Here is a 20,896-nt window from a genome sequence, read left to right as displayed (position 1 = left end):
AAAGCTCAGACACAGAAAAATGACACAGATGTATTTTATCTCATTTAATCTGATGACATGAGATGTCAGCTTTACAGTGAAGTGAAATCTCTTACACACGTCGTCGAACTGCCTCGTTTACAGTTAGTAAAGATATTTCCTGAAACATGCTGAAAAGTTAAGAGCACTTGGTAGACTAGAACAGCATTAGTAATGCTACAGACAGGTGATGTGTTGTTAGGTCACACATATATAACGTACAGTATACAGCAACTCAAAGAGAGTGGGATCTAATGATATGTCAGAAACAAGTGGACAAGAGACTCAGGAGATGTTCAAGGCTGGACCATCATCCAGGGACCCCTAGTGGGACCATCTAGCAAATAGCTTGTGGTCATCTGACTAGTTGTGATTTCGTCTAGAGATGAAGGAATTCGTGCACCACTAAAGCACAATGTTTGCTGTAATGACAGAATAATGTGGGTCCTGCTTTGTTATCAAACCTGAAATAGGCTCTTTGTGGAGTTCAAAGAGCTACTTCACCAATTTAGTATTGCACTTTCATAAAGATGGAGTCACAAGGAAACGAGAAAAGTGTCTAAATAGTGGCAGCAGATATTGTTACCTTTAGTCCCTCATATGAGTCAAGTTCTAAAAACCGCTATATTTCCCATAATGCCACTAAATAACATCTCAAACAATCAAACGCACAGTGCATAGTATGAACAACAACAAATACACAAAAATATGCTCATCATTTATGAAACTTCCCAGTTAGTTGCAGATGTTAGAATCCTTTTAAAACATTTTACATGCATTATTTCATGTATCTACTGTCTTATCTTTCACACAACCTTCTGAAAGTTCTCGTACACCTACCAATCTAAAATCAGTCAGCACAGTAATCACTGATCAGTTTCATGACAGGGGTTACTGCAGCCTGGATGTTGCACAAAGCACACCCATCTCCACTGGTTTTGTGTGAGGTTTTCAGCCAAGGGGGCTCTGATTCAAAGCAAACTGAAGTCTTTTACATCCTCCATCAGCCTTTGAAAGTCGTGCTTTCCTTTTCATGCAGCCGAGGCCCAGCAGCCAAAGGCCAACGTTTTCCTGACAAACAACTTGTCTGTACGCACAGTAGGAGCAGGGCTGAGGCAGATGAGGGAACTATAAGATTCTGTCAATATAAAACTCTCTTGGGACACTTACTGGACATATTTTGATTGCTGTGATTGTCTGATATGTGTTCTGAATGGCTCTGTCACTGCCATGCTCCGATTCAGCTTTTAAATGACGTGGTTTAAGATTGGAGATTTGTGCAAAAACTAATTTCTCAGGTACAACTTTGTCTGCAGAGCTGGTGTCATCAAAACTTTTCAATAGGAAAGCAAATGTTGCTCTGAGCTAAACTCATAACTAGCTGCAGCTCCATCATGCTACTGTGAGAGTAAGTCTGAGTTTAGCCATTAGAACAGTGGAACAACACTGCCTCCACCAGGTCAAATTGGAAATTACAACACTGCCACTTAGAATTTCCATCCAGGATCATTTGATAAAAGCAAAACTTTGCATCATTGTTGACAGTATGACACCAGACCATTATTAAAGACAAATAGTTTGAGGTATACCTGGGAGATTAGGGCTTAACTGTAAAAAAAAAAAAAAAAAAGAAAAAGATTTTTACATCTTGTCTGTTAAAAAAGCTACAAGCGACATGAGTCTGAGAAGAGCTAAAACTCAAAGGTAAGAATTGTTGGAGCTCACCTTTCTGACGTTCATTACATCAACTGACATCGTGCTTTCATGGTGCAAATGAAAACATTTCTTTCTGTTTCAGATTACCAGACTGTGATAAACTGAGGAATAAAATAGGGGTCCAGCACCTGGTTTCAGAATTTGGTTTCCTCCCAAATGGTCTTGATATGCATTGGTATATAATTTACTCATATAAAAGCTAGATAAGTGATGCCATCAGGCCCAGACGGACCTGGACTGCAAGCGAAAGAAGCCACGGACAGTGCGGGCACAACAATTTAAGAAATGGATTGAAGTGCAACAGCATGAGATTGCATTAGTGATAGCAACCAACAACGGCAGCAAAAAGCAACAACCAATAGATTATATTTTGATAACTTATATAAATGTTGGACTTGTGTGATTTTTGGATGACAACTAAGACAAATTGGATTGTTTAAAAAAAGAGATTTCCAGAAAAAGGCACACATCAATTGAGAAGGTATGCTAAGGCAAAGAACAGTTGGTCTTCAACCAGTGAGTAGTGGCATCCACTTGGCTCTTAATATATAATACAAATAAAATGATAAAAATAAAAAAAAAAGAACCACAAAAAAAAACCAGGCTTGTACATTATAGACAACTAGAAACACAACACGATTAAAAAGATTATTACTCAAAGTTGTTGCTGCATTTACATCACAAAGTACTGTTTGGTTAATACAGGAAAGTGGCTCAGCGCTTGAAAAACCTGCTATAAGCTTTTTTTTTATACATGACAAAGTTTTCTCACAGCAGCTTTATGATCATGCATAAATAGAGAAAGTGGTCAGTGAAGGAGGAGCACAGTGGTGCCTCTAGTTGTGGTAGAGGCGTATGCGTTGGGATATGTTGCTGCGGCACAGAGGGCAGTTCTGCAGCGCCTCGCTGCAGACCTGACAACAGCATACATGACCGCATGGCAGGAAGATGACCTGAGACTGCAGAGAGACAGAGACAGGACACAGTCAGCCATCTGGATGATGCATACATGTGGGGTGAGGTTTAACTCTCTAAACTTCAAAACCTGCCAGCAGGTTTGAAACGCATGCTATCTTTAAAAACAAATCATTACTGTTAAACTATTAATTGGAGCCAGGAAGTGCACAAACAGTCCCTGAGCTACTTATCTGTGATGCCATTGTAATGGAAAAATAAACCAAATTTAAGCTTGAAATCACGACATTTGATGAAAATCACTTCATTCTATGCCCTATTCAAATTTTTTTCCCAAAAATGAATCATTTGCACAAGAAGACAAAAGGGACTCAGCTGCGACCAACAGTTATGTGAGAAAGATTCAGGGACTTTTTGACTCAGCTGCACCTGTGGGAACTTTTTCTTCCAAAATTGTTAGACATGTTGGTTTCAGGATTTTTCAGTCTTTGCAAATAGATAAAGAAACCTGTTGTTTTGTCTTTTTAATGATGTATGGCATTGAAACATTATAGAAAACAACAGTTGTTTTGAGTTCTCTCTACTTCTAGCCATGATTGTGCAGTTCCCATAGAGAGGCGCCTTTATTCTGTGATTGCTCAGCAGATGTAAAACCCTTTATCAGGAATGGACATCAGAGATAATGACATGTTCCGAAAGTGTAAAGAAGTAGTTAGCCATAGTTACTTCCAAAGTCAAGAAGCTTCTAGCTAAGTGTAGTTTGTGAAATGGTCATCATATTAACGTTAGGTATGAACAAATCTCTGTTGGTCTGTCTGTTTCGATCAAAGTAGATAGTGTAATTGTGCAGAGTGCAAACAAAACAGGATCCAGGACAGAAGTTTGGGTCAAGGTACAGCATTCACATAACAGACATACATATACTTCAGACATTTTGAGTAATGAAAATAATATCCCTGAAAACAAAACAAAAAAAAAAAAACAAAAAAAAAACACCCAGCTTTCCGTTGGTGAAGACTGTTGAGTACAGTATGGATTATTACTAGGACTACAGTTCCTACTTTCTGGATGTGCTGCTGTTCTTACCCCAGTCTCCATGCAGACCACACACTCAGAGCTTCCTGGTCCCTCCACAGGAGTGGGTGCAGAGGGAGTGACGGGAGTCCCTGGGGTGAGCGGCGGGCTGGGCATCTGGATGTTTGAGGTGGTGGAAGGAAGAGACGGGGCGGACGGGGAGGGAGCTGCTGCTTCTGCTTCCTCCTCCAGCTCGACAGCCTTACAAGCTCCCGCTGAAGAAGGAGGAGGCAAGTGGACAGTAATAGATTACATGAACACATGAGTTTCACCTTCTATACTTAAATAAATAAATAAACAAAAAAATTATGTAATCCGTTTATAGAATTCAGAATTTTTTAGTGTCTTCAGTTTTCCTTCTTGGATTCCAGCTTTGGAGGGAACTCTGCACTCACAAGGAAAACATATTCCTTTGCTAATATTTTGCTTTGTTCTGTGTTCTGTATTGAGGTCAAGTACATCCATAATGAAAATGGAAAGTTTCATTGCATTGGTTATTATCTACTATGACACTACACAAGATCAAATATTATGCTTGACATCCAAATTCAATCCTGTTGCTCTGTGTGTCTTGAGTTGGGCTGCATCAAGCTGCCATTACATAGTTTACATCCAGCATCAGAAGTCTTAGTTTCAAATTGTCTCATTGTGCACATTTGAATTGTCTTTCATAATCAGTTGTTCGGTAGACTTTAAATTGCACTAGTCTGAACCAGTGGTTCTATACAAACATATTATTATTTGACTGGCAGACTACCAAATCAAACTCCAGGCTTCCAAACTGGTCCTCACTGCTGGTGCAGTTTGTGTTTGGCATGCTGCATGCTATCGTGTTTGTTGACACATACATGTGATTAGCATGGAAACAGAGGATTTCTATGCTTTGAAAACTCACACATCAGAATACAGATAGTCCAACAATTAGAAGCAGTGTGTGCAACATGTTTGTCTAACACACAGTAATATAGTTTGTGTGTGATGTACCTTCAGGTAGGCGTTCCCGGGCCCAGTTCAGCAGAGCTTTCTGTATTCCTACCTCAATAATGCCAAGCTGAAAACAGAGAAATGAATAAAGCTGGTTATTCTTCACATTCAATAATTAAATAATGGGTAAACCTGCGTTACACATTTTTTGATAGCAAGCTGTAACTGCAACACTGACATTTCATCAGCTTTAAAGGAGACATGCTTAGCATTGTAGCAGATAGTTGCCTATTTACATATTCAGTAGACATGGTTTGTTTTATCCTGACTAGATCCTTGCTTGTGTTGTGCCTACTCTCAGATGTACGTCGCTCAATGAAATTGTATAATTGTAGACATGGAGCAACAATATTCCCTGTTTTAGCTCTGCTTAAACAGGATCTTCAATCTCATGAGGAAAATGTCTGGCTATTTTGCTGCTAAATGCTCTTTTATGTACAGCAGCGATTCTCTAACTGTGTCTGTCTGCTGACTGGTGGTGGGCAGGTTGTGTACAGTGAGCTCCTAAGGCTTTTTCTTTAAAAATAACCTTTGGCTGCAGCCAGAAACAGTGCTGTGAGTGGTGACGGTGAGCGGAACGAGTCAAGCCACAGGTTGGAAAACCAAACTATTGAGCTGAGAGATGCTATAAAGTTCTGTAGAGTTGAGAAGTGTAGACCTTTGATTCACTCTTGCTATAAAAAATATTTTCACTGCTTAAGGGGTGAAAAATTGTGATTTCAGGTGTACTTGAAATTTGGTAATCTGGAAAACTTTATTTAAGCTTCTGTGGGAACAAAACATGGCTCTCATCATGAACACTAAATAAAGAAGTGAAAAATGCATTTCTGTCTCACTAGTGTCCCACCATCAAAAAAGTTTCATAGTGGACATAATTCTGCATTTGAACACCTCATTAGGATGACAGTGGAGGGTGTGTACGACTCATCTACAGATGCTGCTGCAGAAACTCAAGCTAACATCACTTCTCAATGGTTTAGTATTGACAGATAAGACAGCTGATGTTAAAACTGAATTTTGTGCAGTTAAGTATCTCTGGTGCCGCAGTGAAAACCAATATAATAGTGATGTTTTTTCACACAGACCTTTTTGAGGTCAGAGGCCTTCATGTGGCGAAGTGCCTCAGTCGTCACTCGATTATGGGCCAGAATGGGCAGGTAGTGCTGCACCGACAGTCTGCACAGAAGGTTGACTAAATCCTTCTCCACGCCTGCTTCCTGCAGTAAGATCACAGTTTTAGAGCAACATACTCAGCTTTCAGATGTTGTGTGTGTTGATCCTGCTCTGCTCTGTACTGTACCTGCATGCGTAGTGACAGAGGCTTAGCATCCAACAGTCTCTGGTACTGTATCATCCAGTAGTTCTGTTGGTTGGACTCAGACTTCCGTTCCATCTCCGCCTGGAAAACACAAAGTGATTCTTATATATTCAATTAAACCCAAGACAAGCAAGACTGCAAGGAGACAAGATAATCATTTTAAGCTCAAATGACCCATAATTGACACTGTAAGTATGAAACCACCGATGACACATGTGAGCAATCTCTGCCTCCAGAACAGCATAACTTGATGAAGGAATCACTCTCTAAACAGAAACATTTGTGCTTTTTTCCCCCTGTTTTTTTGAAGTAACACCAGTTTGTCAGATTTCACAGTGACAGAATGAGAAAAAGAGGTAAGCACTGATGTGTTTCCTCACCAGAACCTGCCGCAGCTCCTGCTCTCTCTGGTCCCTCTGCTTCAGCAACTGCTGTAATAGGTCACTGAGGGCTGTGCGCTGATCCACTAGAACCTCCTGCACACAGAGGTGAAGTGATAATACACACTCATCAGTAAATGTTGTCTGAATACTGAACAAATCAAAGAACACAGGAGACTTCTATAGTGCAGGTGTGCAGTAGGAAGGCGAGATCATCATCTCCGACTCATTTTCCTGTTTGAAAGCAGCTCAAAATGCACACGGGACCATCACCAAGTATTGATTTACAGTCAAATCTTCGAAATAAACTGAAGATTTACTTAATAACTACAAAAGCAGACATAACCTTCACCCTTGACGCAAGATGTAATATTTTACTATAATCTATTGTTTTTAACATAAGGGAAAAAGTATTTGTTATTCCAACACACAGCATCTCTGCAACAGAATGAATGTCGTTGCCAAGAGCCAATAACCAAGTTTGCCCTAAGCTGAAGGTTATAATGGTAGATGTAGAGTGGGCTCATAGACTACAAACACTAACAAGTCCCCCATCTTATTCAGTAAGTTAATGAGGTTGTTGGCGCTGCATGTGGAATGTTGTCCCACCCTTCTTAAAGGGCTTGGTGAACTAGGTGAGATTCCGGGGGACAGCATCATGTTTTTGGACATGTCTATCCAGAGCATCCCACAAAGACTTGATCTCATGTCAAAAGAGTCTGGAGGCCATGGCATTGTTGGGCATTGAGACTGCCATTAATAAAATGTAGATGTGTTCTTTGATGCTCACACCATCAGTCCTTTGCTCTGTTCTTACAACCTTGACACCAGCATAGTATTCCCCTGTAAGATGTCAATCTCACTGTCTGCTACCTGCTCTGTATAGCTAAAAATGAGATTACCAGTGTATAGGACTGTCCTCTTCATCTCTTTAATATCCAGTGAATGTAAGTGACGTCGACTTGAGCCGACAGATCAAGACCTCGGTGTGGACGAAAAGTTTGCAAACCAGCTTCGATCAGGCAGTTTCTTACAGTCAGACCAGCTATTCTCTGGTTAAATACACCAACAACTTCATCAGCGTCTCTGTAGCCAATTTCACATGATTTCACAGATGGATGAGCTGGATGTGTCCATCCTGGGTATTGGTGGTGACACATGGTCTGCAGTCAAGTGGCAGATACCATGCTGTCTAAAGCATTTTCAATGATGACAAGTCTTCAATGAAGGAGTTGTGAACATTCAAGTGCCTGACTACAACCCGTTCTCTTCTGTTGGATGACTGCTTTCACTTCTACTGCTGTGCTTGTTTTTACAAAGGGTAAAATCATATGTTTACTTAAGATAAAAGCTACTTTACTCACCTTTATCACTCAACTGAATTCATGTATTTGATGCTGCTTTACCTCTGATTATTTAACTGAAGCGCACTGTGTAAAATGTTAAATTGTTAACATGGAGCAATGGCATGGAAATAACCAAAAGAAAAAGAAAACAAAATATGGGAAGGCAAAGAAAGAAGGCGGTGACACCCACCTGCAGGTTCTCAGCATCCAGATTGCGTCTTTTAATCTCCAGTTTAGTCAGCTGCATTAATTCACCCTCTATGAGCTTGATCTGGGGACAGTGGAGAAGCAGACTTGAAGCTAGCAGGGAGAGGGGACATGCTGCTGAACGCAAAGTCAGGGTGAAAACACTGGTAATGAGCTGGTGGAATGAATTTCTGTCTTGTTACAGTAATACACAGGGTTCTTTAGGCACCCAGTGGCTCTACCTTAAAATAGTAAAAATCAACAACAAAAGTTTTGTTAGTATGAGCAAAAAATTAACTCGATTATGAGCAGGCTGTGGGAAAAACAATAGAGAGAAAATGACAATAACGCCCTGTATTTGCAGTCTGTGCTTTCAGCTTCACTGGGATCATTTTATCAATCCAAAGAGTGATTTGCTTGAACCTTCATTAAGGGAGTCTTCGGTCACTTAGCAGCAGTGGAAACGAGCTGTAACCACAACACTGAGCTATCTACCAGATTTCCACACAGACCTGGTTACGGATGTAGCCATGTACAGCATCTTTCTGCAGCTGCAGGGCCTGGAATGCTGCTTTCTGCATCTCCTCCTGCAGAGAAACATCACAGAATAGTTCACAGAGCCTGACTGATAAAACCAGCTGTCTTGACAGTAAATCCATATCCAGCAGCCACCTACCTCCTGTAAGATGTGGGCAATGGCTTTAGATTTGTCCAACACTTGGAGGGACAGCATCTTGTCAAACTTCCTGTCCAAATTCTCCATACTGTGACAAGAAAAGGGAGAAGCAATGACAATATGTTTCTGAAAACTTTCACCTGTCAAGTCCACACCATAGACTGTATGAGAGATGGATGGAGAAACCCTGACATCACTTATTGATTTGACTACTGCTTGGATGCCCCGAGCTTTGAACTGGCTGTCACTATCTTGTTTTTTTGAAACTAGAACTAACAAGGGAGGGATGGATCTGACTGAGAGCTCCAGGACACCACAAGACATTTATAATGTAGCATCTTATCAATCCCAAGGTATCCTGCCCTAGAACAAATCCTGCTTTTTCTTTACTCCCATTAGAACCATAATTTACAACATGAGCACTGTGCTTTATTCAAAAAGTCTTGAAACTACTGATTGAGACCAGAAACTAATTAGGAAAATGTTCACTGAGATAACTGATGAAAGGGTCTAATAGACTTCTGTGGATCTATCTACTTCTCGCTGACTTCTTTGAAATCAGTGGAGTTGTCTCATGGTTGTTAGAAATCGTTTTAAATCACATCCATGCTGGTTCCCTTTTTCAGATTTAGAAGCTACATCAATCTTTTATATGAAGACTATGGTCCACATAAGTCTGATCTGTCTGTGTGGTGGTGAAAGTGCATGTTTAACCTCCTGTAGGCCTCAGAGACCAGGCTCCTTCTGCGACAATCACTGGCCTCTTGGAGGAGGCTCATAGCACAGCCGTCTGACAGCATCTTCTGCATGGCCGCTAAAAATACACAGAGGGAAGACAAAAGATGAGTAGAGAAGTAGTTTGGAGAAAAACAAATGATTAAAGGAAATGGAAAGATAATAATAAAAGCAAAGTCTGAAGTCTAAAGTTTTTATGGTTGGTGGAATATTGGTATAAACAGAAACACTGAAAATATTTGACCAAATTTATACCATCATATAACTGCTTTGTAATAATTTATCAAAGCAGGGTTGTACAATGAAGAACATACGTACAATCATAATGAGCCTACAAAATTTGAGGCCTCCAGCTATATTATATCTCAAGTTATGGCACTTCCAAGATTGATTCACAGATTGGCACGAGGAAAACAATGCAAAAATCAACATGAATCTATCCTTCTTTAAGAATTTTTAACTCATAAACTAATGTTACCTATGACCCCAGATAGGACACCTTTTACATAATAACATACCGATGCAAACATGAGATGGTCAGGCATGAAATTTTAAAGAAATTGGTGAACTGAGGTGACATGACTTGTACAAACTACAAACATTTGTGTGTTTTTAGGGTTTTATATATTGTGAGCAGGGCGTCCTTGTAAAAGAGAGCTTGCTATCAATGGCCCTCACTGTTTAAATAAAGGCTCAACACTGAATAAATACATGTGTGCAAATGTCCGTGTCCGCAAACCCCCAACTGTAGTATGTATAGCAACATGTGTACGTATACTGTTGAATATCAACACAAAATGAATCATGAATCATTTACTTAACTCATCAAATTAAGCCATTTAAAATGTTAATGGCGTATTTGCTTACACTGCATACTATACATGCACTGCATTAGGCTACAGTTTCCAGAATTCCTGCTTCATAATGGAGGTGGTTCTGCATCGTTCATTCGTACAATAATATGTTAGTCTGAGGTTGGGCAAGTCAACAAAAGTAGAGAAAAAGTGAGATGAATTGCCTATCTCAAGATTTGTTGTATCAACAACGTTTTCTCTACTTTTTGTTGTTTTACAGTACATAATCTGGATTTTTGCTGAGGATATCTTAAACATTGCTATTAAAAAACAGTGACCAAGATATGCACTTTTTAGGACACATATTGTAGAGTGGAGACACTGTTTTAAAAATACATCAAACATGTCTTTGGTGTGTCTGCATTAACATTTTGCATGAGGGACGGTGGTGTCATGTTAACGTGTACATCCTCTGAGGACCTTTAATGTGCCTCATAAATGTCATGAATACATTTCTGCATCCTGTAAATGTGAAACTTGTCAGCACTAAAATCATTGTCGTCATAAGCGTAAAAATTTGGTGTATTTTTAATATAGAAAGTGGCAAAAAAATGAGTAGAACATGAGAAGGAAAACGTATCCAGCATATCTATAACGACAAATTCTAATTACTTCCATACCTGCCACTTCCCTCTTCCTCAGTGAATTGGCTTCTTCTTGTGTGATGGCAGTCAGATGCTCCATACGGATCCTGATGGAGAACAATGACAACACTTTAAAGTTTATGTTATCATGTGAATTTGAACGAAACCCAGAGTGCAGCTGAGGCTAATGGCCATTAGTTGTGCAGGTATTTAACCACAAAACAAAGCACACGGAAGACCAGAGACATGATAAGACTTTGGCAGGACTGTGTTTTGACGTGATGTTGGTAATTCACTGCAATTTATTCTACAGTACACTGCCAGTGGCGGCTGGTGAAAATGTTTGGTGGGGGGGCGCAGTCTGCAAATGACCTTTTATTATACATCAGAAATTAGAATATGAGTGACATCAGACAACTATTTACAGGAATGCAAATGTTCTACCTTTGGATGATATTTTAATCATAATCTAATTTAACATTATTAAGACTGACCAGACCTACATTTCAAAAACATTCATCAAACGTTCATCAATATTTAAAGGATCACAACATAAATAATGAAAAAAACACTATTCAGGGCTCCAGACTAACTTTTCACTGGTAGCACCAGTATGACCCACTTTCTCATTTTGTTGCACCTCCCACCTGGTCACACACAAAACATATGACTTGCTGAACTTTTTCTTATTGACAGACGCTACAGTTTACTGATGCTCCCTAAACACCCCACATAGCAGGCTGCTGTAGCTGCTGTTTGTTGGCTGTGGTGTGCTCTAACAGGTGTGCGACCAAAAATGACTTGAATGAAAATAATAAACTAGGGCGTTCTAATGTCAGATTTGTCTGAGATGAGTTATATGTATTCTACACTCGGTCTTTTCTATGAGCGGAAAAATGCTCTACTTTCCACCACTAGGGTTAACACAGCAGCTTCCTGTGCTGGTTACAGAGAAACTAATACAGCTTCATGATCACCACGCTCATCAAATCACACTCTCAAAAAAAAAAGGTCACAATTGCAGTCTGGAGCTATTTGAACAAAAAATTGGCTCTTCTCTCTTTCTGCTGTGCAAACTTCTTTATTACTTTTTGATTGAAGTCACTCATCTCTGTGAGCAGCCCTTTTCTCCACTGACAGCATGGCCAATGCATTAAGTCATCACGACAGTAGCTGTCACCCAGTAGAAGAGGAGGGGAAAGGCCGTGTGATGGTGTCAGAAAGTGCAGTCATAAGAACGTCAAGACAAAGTTGATTGGCTTACAGCAAAAATGGGGGGGGGGTCCGGGACGCACCAAGCTGCGCCCCGTGAGAAAATCTGCAGCTGCCAATCAGAATCCGGGCCGAGGTCACATGATCACGAAAGGTTTTTCGAGCGGGCTGGCACCCCGCATCCAGGAAGTGTAAAATGGGTAAACACGCAGGAAAGACTAATACTAAATCTGCTAATAATACAAATATTGTTAATATGGCAAAAGAATATGAATGTCATTCATTTTACTATTATTTTGTTATAATTAATTCAAATTTAATATTGTGTTTGAGAACTATTTTTTATCTGGTCATTAGTAGTGGGGCGGCGCCCCTGCACCCTGTATTAACCAGCCGCCACTGTATCAGGCTTGTAAATAAACACTACCCTTTAGACTGAATTTATCAAGATGGATTCACTGTATGATGATATTTTGGGCCTTCTGTGTTGTGTTCTGCGGTTTTTTTACTTTTCCCTTCCCTAAAAGCACTTTGTGTATTTGGAAAGTGTTCTATAAATAGTCTGAGTCTGGTAAGTGGAAAACAATTGGTTGAGTGCTGTCATGAGTTGGAGTGCCTCATATCTCTTAGCTGTAACACATCTGGCTGATACAGTCATTTGTTCACTCACCGATCTTCCTCCAATGACTGGAGAAACTCTGCACTCTTTTTCTGCCTGTAGAGATCCAAATAGATACACTGCAGTTAGCAGAGATTGATGCTGGGAGACTGTATGTATACAGTGAACACAATACAGCTTCCGTCCTCAGGTCCTACCTGTTGTTGTCCATCAGCATGCTGCTGATGCGACTGCTGATGTTGTTTTCAGCTTGCTTGACCTTCTCCAGCACCAGTAGCCTCTCGGCCTCCTGAGCCCTCTGCTGCTGACTGAGCCCCAGCTCCACACGCTCCTGCTCCTAAACATCAGGGACATTTTATACAGTAATGTGTGTGAGGCAAAAACAAACAGAGACAAAAAACTTGCTAAAACACTTCACTGTGTTGTTTGTTCCAGTGTCAGTGTATGAACAGGTGAATTAAACCCACAAGCAATACAAGTTCTAATAAGCACTGATTACATGATTTCTGAGGCTTTTTGTATGCTATCCACCAATTTCTCGTCCACCATTCAGACACTCACATTTAAAGATATTTGAAAAATGCTGAAAAAAGTGACACACCGTGTAAACCAGTTCAGAGATTTCAAAAGTAATGGAAGCATATTTTCTACAATAGCCAACCCTGCACTTAAATACAGTTTGGGATCCTACGTCATTCATTAAAAATTTAGGACATTAACATCATTGTTGGCAACAGCTTCTGTAGTGGTGAGCTACTTAGTTTTCCCACTTTCATAAAAATGTAAACGCAGCACCTTGTAGTATAAAGTGGTTCCTTAATCCTAAGCTTTACTTGAGCTTTTGAATATTTTAGAAACAGTATTAACAATGAATTAGATCAGAACAAAAAATAGTCACTTCATAATGACTGTTTGTGGCCACTTTTGAATCACTACAATAAAAACGGGTGAGTTTTGGAAGAGGAGTATTCTGTTTAGACTGCTGCCAAATGAATCCACCTCTGCTTTGTGTCAACAATCCAGGGTTCTGCTGGTGTTTCAATGTGGGGAATGCTTCCTTAGACAGTTTGGGTCCATAATACCAACATAAAGCCTGCTACCAGCCGAATAATACACCGTGTCACAAGGCAAATGTTGCCTCATGCTGGTTTCACGAACATGACTGAATTCAGTCACTGTACCTGAAACCAGTAGAACAACTCTGGGAGGCAGGAAAACAGAAAATTCATAACATGAATAGCTAATAAACCTGTCACATCTCTGGTATCATTCTCTCTCCTTTTGGGTCTCCTTACATGCACCCCTCTATTACTGTCACAAACATTTCACTGTGATTCAGCAATAAATAAGACTTTCTATGGTCCACTGTGAAATGTTTGTCATGCACCCCTAGTGTTTGTCTTTGTTTCACCTCCTGAGAAGTGCTTTGGATGCTCTTCATACTTTCAGACCTCTACTAAACAGCCTTTTTTGGCAGGACTTCTGCTGACTCGAGTCTTGTGTTGTTTATTCAGCAAATACTGATCTATGGGAGACTGGTGCACTGTCATAAAATAAAAGCCAGAGAGCAAGCGAGTGAGTGTCCTACCTGTCGGACTGAGTTGAGGATGTTTTCTTTGTGGGAAGTATTCATGAGTAGAAGCTGGGTGTGCTCCATTTGCTTTTCCTCCCGGTGACGCTCCAAGGCCAGCTTTTCCTGCTGCTTTTGCACCTGAAGGAGAAACGCAGCAGTGAGATCAAATTTATACAGACATGAGTGTGTGAGAACCTATGGAGGCTGACACTTCAACATAAAAACATCCCTCTGTGGAGCCAATGTCTGAGTGTCCTGAGCTACTGTACAGACATGGCAGCGCAAAATGTCGAGCTCAAAGAGATGAAGGTGGAAGGGGTCATTCTAAGCAAACAAAAAAACACTGATTCATACTTACAGGTGATTATACACTAATGACAATATAATTATGAATACCATATTCCAATTCTGCTGATAGATCTTAATAAATCCAGAGTACTGGTCCTTTATGCTAAGCGACAAACCTACAGTGCATCTGGTCAAAAATCGGTTGCAACTAATAAAAACTACAATTAAAATGAAATATAATCATTAATTAAAACTAAAAAATCCCTGTAAAAACCTAAACAATATGCCGAAATGCTAAAAAAGCTAAAAAAGCTAAAAAAATAAATAAAAAAAAGCAGATTCAGTTTTTTACAGTGTTTGATCAAAGTCAAAGGTGAGCTTGTGTGCTTGAGCTGCAATGAGGGATTATATATGTGGAAAAAACTTTTAAATATGTAACTTTGATACACAAAGATGAGTTTTTAGGGGTTTAATCAATGACTGTAGAAGGGCTCTGATGTTAAAATATGGAATAGTGCAGCTTTAATTACAAAAATTAAAACAAAAAAGTGAGACAGCTCAAAACCATCCCCAAAGAGAGTGTGCCAGAGAAGGGGGAGGAAAGATGAGCTGAAACTAACAGTGATTGCATTAATTGTGTGCAACAGAGTTACAAACCTTTCTCTTCTCATAGTCACTGAATTTGTTCTGCAACAAAGATTGAGGAAAGGCAGAGTGAGACTTCCACTATTGTTAACAGAAACCAAAAAAGATAGCACAAGCAACAATAAACAAGATACAAGCAAACAGCTATACACAGAAATAAAACTGACTTTTCACTGCTTTGTATGGCTGTGTGTGTTAGCGCGTCATCTGCTATACCTGCCAGGCTTCCTCCAAGCCGTCCAGACAGTCAGAGCTCTGTTTGCAACAGTCGCTCTCCAGCACTGGCAGGAGATACTGGGATGGCGGGCAGTATTCTTCTCCCAGCTCTGAAAAACCATATCAACCAAGATAATCAACCATATTATTCAGTGCATTGAATGATACTTTTCTTCATTACAGTGACCACAGCCAGCGTGGTTGATCCTCAAGTTACTCTATGACTGTATCTTTAATCTCTAAAGAGTAGCTCAGAGTCATGTTAATGCACAGTGGACTGTAGATTTTAAATTTCATATTAATTAAATATCACATTTTAATTAACTACTCACATTTATAACAATCCCACTATTTAACATAGTAAAAAGGATAAACTACTCATGCATTCAGAACTAAAATTTTAATCCTGGTGCCACCAGGACTGGAGTGTGGAGCAAAGTGCAAAACTCAGATTACAGACAGATGGTCAAGAACAGACTGGAAACACACCTCTAGGAAATAACTCAAATGCTTCATAACAGTATCCTGTTTTATAGGGAAGAATTTCAGATTCATATTTAATAAAAAGGTAATGTGATATGTCATGTTCACAGCTTGGCTTTCTCACGTGCCAGGTGAACGCTTCCTTGAATCACAATCTGTTGTTGTGTAGTCTTAAAGTTTATTCAGGCTGCTGTAAACTTTCTGTGGCAGAACTGACAGCACCACATTGTACTATTTATTGTATTGTATGGAAATTCTGCAAGGTGTTGTGTCCAAATAGATGATCTCTTAATATTTATCTGCACTCCCCGTCTATTGTGTATCTCCTGCCATTTCTGCATCATCTTGTGGCTTCTTTAGTCCTCAACTGACTAAACCTCTTAGAGAAGAGCTGAAATGTCTTCAAGAGCCAAAAAAAAAGTCCAGTTGATTTATACTGAAGTTCTTGGGGTAAACAGAAATATTGTCTTTTTTGTTTATTCTACACATTGTTTTTTTCCTTGTCATAATGCTCGTGACTATGTGCCTCAAAAAGCAATAAAGACGACGTAGGCACATGCAGCAATGCAATGTGTCCCAGGGCAAGCTACAACTGACAGATTCCCAGTGATTTCGCTGTAGAAACTGGATCCGGGTGCAGTAGTACACCTACTTGCTTTGCAGAAAAACATTCAAAACATGTTACTGCAAGATCCCAATGGCACATCAGATTTACTGTAAATACTGAATGATGTTATTGCTGCTGTGCTATGTGCCTCAACTGGGGAGACACGGGCATAAATCCTGCTGCTGTGTGTTCACACAGCACTTTAATAAAGTCAAAGAAAAGGAGTTGAAATTCTGCATTAATTTAGTCAGAGGCAGACACTGGACTGTGGTGCAGTTTAATGCTTGGTCATGAGTGTAAGCAGTAAGTAACATAAAATAAACCCTACCAGTGCAAAGGAAGCGTTGGATGCTCTCTGTTCCTTCTGCACACACAGATGCAGGCGGGTAGGACATCATGGCAGCATCAAGAGTAAAGCTCTGTCGAAGCACACACATGCACATGGTTTCTATCAATACCACCTCTATGGTTTTATCCTTCATGTATTTCTGGACCTTTGACACATACCTCTAACGTGCGGATGTAAGCCAGAGCTTTGGGAAGCTGCACTATGTTGTTGTCACTCACGTCCAGGGTGCGCAGGCTGTTCAAAGAACCAACTGAGGACGGCAGCTCACTGAGACTGTTTCCTATGAGACACACAGTGACGGGAAAAACACATTATCATTTGACTTATACGTGCCCTCTTACTTACATTCAAGCAGGCAGTGAGCATCATACCCTTCAAATTGAGTGTCTGCAGGAGCTGCAGATTCCCGATGGACTCTGGCAGGGTCTTCAGGCGGTTCTTCTCAACGTTAAGAATCTGACAGAAGATTACCAAATTTAGATTACGAGTAGCATCCATTTACACTTGTTTTTTGGGTATCTGGAATAGAGTACAGATTTGTTTTACCTGCAGTGCCACCAGCTTCCCAATGTCCTCTGGGAGAGAAGTGAGCTTGTTCTCATGCAGATCCAAAACCTTGGGAAGGAGGCAGATTCGGTCGTTTATATTCCAGTGATGAAGTGGAGACATTTCATATGTAGATTTGTAGTCATAATAATATCAAATCCTTCAGTGCTTGAGACTGAGCTACTTATGACTAATGATTTGAACGGGCTGGAAGTCTCTATGCAATTGAACAAAACCAAAGTGACAAAAACTGAAGGGAAAACATGAGAAGAATGTAACTTGAATGACCATTTCAGCGGTTTCTCACAATCCACCCAGTAGGTTCTGTGTAATAACACCTTAAGTTACCAAATTCACAGTCAAAGTAGATGGCACCTCAGTTTTTAAAGTGGTTTTTCGTATCTTCTGGGACTCAGTGGTTTATGTCAGCGCATCATCAAAATCCACTCACAAACAAATGAAACTTGCCCAACCTAGCGACTTCACAGTGAAACATGTTGGCACGAGTGTAACTTACTGTTATTTAATTTCTGGAGGTTTTAATACTGCTTGCAATTCAGCTGCCACACAGCATTCCATTCAGCAGCAGCAATGTCAGGAAGCTCAATAAGCAATATTAATACTGGTCACAATTTGGTCAGTTAATTAAAAGTCATTATGTCGACCTCAACTATGGAGGACACTTTTGAAAAAATCTGGATATGATGATGTGGGGTTCTGATTGCAATTCTAGAGAACAACTGGAGAAGGGACACTGCCCAAAAACACCAAACACCAAACTGATGAACCAACAGCAGCTGCCGATGGAACAGTCACACATGCCAGACTACACAATCCACAGTTGAATGTTTTTGCATGTGAGTCCCTGTGTTTTGGACAGGGGTGTAGTTTGCTGTCCTGCTTAATGACACAGAGGGAATGTGTTTCTCCGCCATTGAAATTAGTCCTAGTTTGGAAAATTCTTCTAAAGGCAAAATCATGATTACAGCGAGTATCATCTCAACATCTTACTTACTCTTACCCAATACCAAGTCTAAGCTGTGTGGTCTACAGGCTAAAAAGGCCCCTGAGACTGTAGATCCAAACCTCCTGGTGCTGCCAAGGCAACAATAAAGCAAAAAAAAAAAAAAAACAAAAAAACACACAGCTAAACTACTGTTCAACAATGGCGCTATAAACAAATGAATCATCTGCATAAGACGGGGTCTTTGCTTAAAGGTTGATGATGAAGAAGCAAGATTTATTCTCCTGTATGTGTCATGAAGGCACTTTGAGTCAAACTATCTTGTCTGTAAATCTTTAAAAGCGTTAAAAAAATTTTTTTTTTTAAAAACAGTTTTCAAATCGTACAACACCATTATTAAGCATGCAAGTGTCTCATCATGCTAATGTCTGGTTTACCTTTAGAGTGGAGAGTGAGCTGATGTCACACCCTTTGGGCACCAGATTCTTCAGCTCATTGTTATGGAGGATAAGAACCTGAAGGAGACGAACAGAGGACATGCACATGTTGACTCATGGGAACTGTATCCACCAGACTGACACATGTACTCAGGCCCTTTTACTTTTTGCACACTTGGTTGTGTTTTGAAATTTGAAATTTTTTGAGGCGTTTTCACATCATGAGCAAACTAAGCAGCCAATGTCATGGATAAGCATTTTAACACTAAAACTGCAGTGTATTGATGACAGTGTTAAAAACATGGATTCAGAGTCCTGACGTTACATTTGTAACAAACCCCAGGAACCGATCCTGGTGACTTACAGAACGGGACTTTCTGCATCATTATTCTTCTTCAGAATTGGCTTCCAGTTCGTTTGGCTGATTTACTCAGTATTACAGCTTGCCATTGTCCGGCATAGAGTACTTTTACAATATTTGAGCATAGTCATAGATGAGCTAGTGTGCTCCGAAATGCAGCAAGTGGGGAGGGATGTGTGGAGAGAGATAAGGACGACATGTATCTGCACATTCTAGAGGAAGCCAGAGTGTAGAGCTACATCTAAGCCATTTTAAGGTGGGAAGGAATTAAGTTCATTAAAACAAAATCTAAACATTCAACTTTGATACACAGAGATAAGTTTTAGAGGCTTAATCAACAACTTTAATTTTAGGAATGTTTACAAATTCTTTATAAACAGACAACTGAAACCTTTACTTACAAAAATATCCAGACCCTAAATTCAGTATTTTGTAGAAGCTGTTTTGTTTCAAATACAGTTTAAAATCTTCTCAGGTAAATCTGCAGAGGTTTTGAACATGTGGATTTAGGCAGTTTGTCCCATTCTTTCTCAGGTTCTATCACATTGGATGGAAAGCGTCTGAACTGCCATTTGTAGGTCTCTGCACAGATGCTCTGTGAGTTTAGGTTTGACTCTCCTCCAGCCAAAGCCCAGAGACTTGTCCTCAAGCCACTCTTGTGCCCTTTTGTCTGTTTGCTTTAGGATTTATGACATGTTTGTTCATAAATATAATTTCAAACTCCATGTTGCATTCTTACCTTCTTCTGCAGCACCTTACAAATGGAAAAGGCACTCGAGGGGACCTGTGGCATAACAGATCACACAGTACAGGTTATTATGTGCAGTATGGAATGACATACATTTCACTAACAGCTTTTCCCTCATTTGTATCATCTTCTCCATATTAAACTCTCCCCACCTTCTAAAACTTGAGTTTCTACGGTGGGGCCTGCATTTTTAACACAGTAAAACTTAACTGTTAGTTTTACAGAAGAGCAAACACCTTCTGTTATCTCAGAAGAAATGTAATTACTGTAAGGTGATAACATTTAGAAGTACTGACATTTGAGTGATATTGCACACTCACTTACTTTTGTTATATACTGCAATTACAGTTTCAGTGATTCACTAAAATCTCCGTTAACAGTGTCCTCTTACTGTTTAACTATCATAATCCAGGTAAGGTCAGATGCAGTCACCGGTGTTGCTTTCAGGTTTTAACAAGCACTCACAGCAAAAACCAGTAGCAAATGTGACACGACTTTACTGCCCCAGAGTTTGCTGTATTCAGCCTGATGAGATAAGCTGCTTCAGGAAGAACCACAATCACCACAAAGAAAATGATCACTCCCTGTTACAGTGTGATTTACAAGTGACAGTAATTACAACATACTCCTAAACATTATGTTTCTGAGTTTTGGACAGAAGCAGGATAGCTGTTTGTAGTCTTTACACTAAGCTAGTCTAACAATTCTGACTCTGGCTCATTGAAATCCTCTAAATCTCCTCTTGGAAAAAAAAAAAAAGGAAAAAATGGAAAAAGAATATAAATGAGATGCAATTCATTTAAGGTAGCTCATTAGTACTGTATATGTAAACTCTTTTCAGACAGGCCGTCCATCCTGTTTTTCAGATGGCAACTGAGCGTGTCTGAATGCACATCCTGGTCACTATTTCATAAGTCACGTCGGCAATCTTTCTAGATCAGACCTAGTAACATTTCACTTTCAACACAACACAAGTCTAAACTCCACTGTCACATTAACAAAAAGACACACACAAGCAACGGTACTTTGAGTTGTGTAAAGTAATTTAGGGAAGGATTTTTT

At 39.8% G+C, this 20,896-nt stretch overlaps 1 protein-coding gene across 1 annotated transcript in view; it reads right to left on the bottom strand.

The window, feature by feature from the left end:
* Window positions 1-29: 29 nt before the first annotated feature.
* lrsam1 (leucine rich repeat and sterile alpha motif containing 1) overlaps window positions 30-20,896 on the bottom strand; it is a 24,438-nt gene continuing 3,571 nt past the window's right edge. The window contains exons 4-25 of the mRNA XM_008287342.1: window positions 19,826-19,870; window positions 18,726-18,803; window positions 17,325-17,393; window positions 17,150-17,234; window positions 16,937-17,058; window positions 16,758-16,848; window positions 15,340-15,449; window positions 15,136-15,165; window positions 14,206-14,328; window positions 12,815-12,954; window positions 12,669-12,713; window positions 10,823-10,893; window positions 9,328-9,427; window positions 8,614-8,701; window positions 8,450-8,524; window positions 7,942-8,022; window positions 6,406-6,501; window positions 6,008-6,106; window positions 5,793-5,924; window positions 4,708-4,774; window positions 3,736-3,938; window positions 30-2,693 (exon numbers count right to left, since the gene is read on the bottom strand). Of these exons, the coding sequence (XP_008285564.1) occupies window positions 2,571-2,693; window positions 3,736-3,938; window positions 4,708-4,774; window positions 5,793-5,924; window positions 6,008-6,106; window positions 6,406-6,501; window positions 7,942-8,022; window positions 8,450-8,524; window positions 8,614-8,701; window positions 9,328-9,427; window positions 10,823-10,893; window positions 12,669-12,713; window positions 12,815-12,954; window positions 14,206-14,328; window positions 15,136-15,165; window positions 15,340-15,449; window positions 16,758-16,848; window positions 16,937-17,058; window positions 17,150-17,234; window positions 17,325-17,393; window positions 18,726-18,803; window positions 19,826-19,870 (2,073 nt within the window). The 3' untranslated portion in view covers window positions 30-2,570. The remainder of the gene's footprint in view (window positions 2,694-3,735; window positions 3,939-4,707; window positions 4,775-5,792; window positions 5,925-6,007; window positions 6,107-6,405; window positions 6,502-7,941; window positions 8,023-8,449; window positions 8,525-8,613; window positions 8,702-9,327; window positions 9,428-10,822; window positions 10,894-12,668; window positions 12,714-12,814; window positions 12,955-14,205; window positions 14,329-15,135; window positions 15,166-15,339; window positions 15,450-16,757; window positions 16,849-16,936; window positions 17,059-17,149; window positions 17,235-17,324; window positions 17,394-18,725; window positions 18,804-19,825; window positions 19,871-20,896) is intronic.

The sequence above is a fragment of the Stegastes partitus genome, unplaced genomic scaffold (genome assembly GCF_000690725.1).
Source record: "Stegastes partitus isolate 25-593 unplaced genomic scaffold, Stegastes_partitus-1.0.2 Scaffold496, whole genome shotgun sequence".
NCBI lineage: Eukaryota > Metazoa > Chordata > Actinopteri > Pomacentridae > Stegastes > Stegastes partitus.
This window is presented reverse-complemented; position numbering and strand designations above follow the sequence as displayed.